At 44.7% G+C, this 2,014-nt stretch overlaps 1 protein-coding gene across 1 annotated transcript in view; it reads right to left on the reverse strand.

Moving 5' to 3' along the window:
• LOC101857184 (transcription factor 7-like 2) overlaps positions 1–1,073 on the reverse strand; it is a gene marked incomplete at both ends in the record, with an annotated part of 19,241 nt that extends 18,168 nt beyond the window's left edge. Inside the window, 1 exon segment of the mRNA XM_035969513.1 lies at positions 873–1,073. Coding sequence (XP_035825406.1) covers positions 873–1,073 — 201 coding nt within the window.
• Positions 1,074–2,014: the final 941 nt, after the last annotated feature.

A 2,014-nucleotide genomic window follows, 5' to 3' on the forward strand; every position in this document is an offset into this window, starting at 1 on the left:
CTCCATTTTTTCTTTCCTTACCCTCCCCCCCCAACCCACAATCCTTCTAACCAACAAATCTGACTAAGCATAAGACTTACTCTGTATGACACACAACGTGTCTACGTCAGTCTACGTCACACATCTGACCTACGACTCAACCACGTCCGTCTCCGATAAGTGCGACGTGTGATAATAAAATAAAAAGGAGACCCGTAGAGCGAACTTGAACAAAAACAACCTAACCCAGTTGCTCACTCCGCCATTGCGAACTGAGTCTGTCCTGAAACTAGGAACAGTGACGCTACCTTACATATGGTGAATACCACGCACAATATTTGCATCTCATTGATTTGTTTCACTGACAAGTCGTGAATACCTCCCCCCCCCTCCCTTACGCCCTCCCCCCAACCACCCTTTTCCCGAAATAAAAATCTAGGCCGCCACATATTATTATATAATAATTGTACTTAAAAAAACCCCCAACCCAAACAAGCCAAGCTCCTTACTACCTGTTAAAACACCTGTCTCTCACGGTCATTATCCCAGCTTGAACAAATTTATACACCCTCAAACATCTGTATAATCTCATCACCACTATCCCGTCAACAAATACAACTTACCAAGTCCTGACCCCCCACCCGCCAGCCGCGAATAGTGTAACTTACAAGAAATAGGCGTGGCTAACACGAGAAGGGGAGAGAGAGAGAGAGAGAGAGAGAGAGAGAGAGAGAGAGAGAGAGAGAGAGAGAGAGAGAGAGAGAGAGAGAGAGAGAGAGAGAGAGAGATGCGGGAGTGGGGGCGGGGTCAATTAATCAAGGGGCGGGACGACGGACACCAACAAAAAATTGAAGGCGGTGGGCGTGGCTTAAGGTTCGTACGTATCCACCCACCTGTGCGAGTCCTGTAAGAGCTGCGGGGACATGAGTTCTGACTTAGGCCCCGCCCCGAGGGAGGCGGGGTGTGGAATGCCGTGGTGGCCGAGGCCGGGGTGTGACAGGAGGCCTGGGTGGCCGTACCGGGTCAGGGAGGACAGGGAGGGCGGGAACGAGCCCGCGAAGGCACCTGTGGTCAGCGGGTAGCCCGGACGATGCCTGCGAGGGGGAAAGAGGAGAGAGAAACATTTGATTTTAGTAATAGTTTTACGGCACTTGCCACACAATAAGGTCATATCTAAGAACTGAAAATTCTACAAAAGAGTAACAAACATAAAAAAGAAGGGGAAATAAGGACGATAGATGTTTGATAGGAAAGAAGAAGCAAACCACTTAACAGTGGAATGAATTATTTGAAAGCACAGATAAACTAACAGGGGGCGGGGGGAGGAGGAGAGAGAAATATTTATTAGTTTTAGTAAGAGTTTTACAGCACTTGCCACACAATAAGGCCATATTATATAAGTGCCGAAGATTAGAGGTGTTGCAAGAGAGTAACAAACATAAACACGGAGAGAGAGAAAACGAGAGGAATGAATTATTAGAAAGCACAGATAAACTAACAGGGGGAAGGGGGGGGGATAAACAAAAGGAATTAATTATTAAAAAGCACCAGATAAACATCATAATTACACTAGACGACAGTAGTAAAGCCATCACTTTTGTTTTAGTAATGGTTTACGGCATCATAGTGCACCCGAACACGCTAACAATTACAATGAAACAAAACAAACAAACAAACAAACAAACTAAGGACGAGACAAAATCAATGAGGTGCTAGAAGCACCCTAATTATCACAGTCCACAGCATTAACGTCACCATTGCAATCTCAGTAGAGACAAGGACATAAGAAAACGATTAGATACAGTGTGACGACGCTATCATTTAACAGAAACGGACAAAACACGAAAAACAAACTACATTACAAAAAGTACACGACACCAGACAACAGTAGCGTAATCATTGCTCATAACTAAGCAAACAACTATTATTTTTTAAATTTTTTTTGGGGTAAGTGTTTTACGGCGCTCGCAACTGCATTAGGTCACATGAGCGCGTGGACACACCTAATACTTTTAGTTGGTAGGAAATTTTGAAT

The sequence above is a fragment of the Aplysia californica genome, unplaced genomic scaffold (assembly GCF_000002075.1).
Source record: "Aplysia californica isolate F4 #8 unplaced genomic scaffold, AplCal3.0 scaffold00151, whole genome shotgun sequence".
In the NCBI taxonomy this organism is placed as follows: Eukaryota; Metazoa; Mollusca; class Gastropoda; order Aplysiida; family Aplysiidae; genus Aplysia; species Aplysia californica.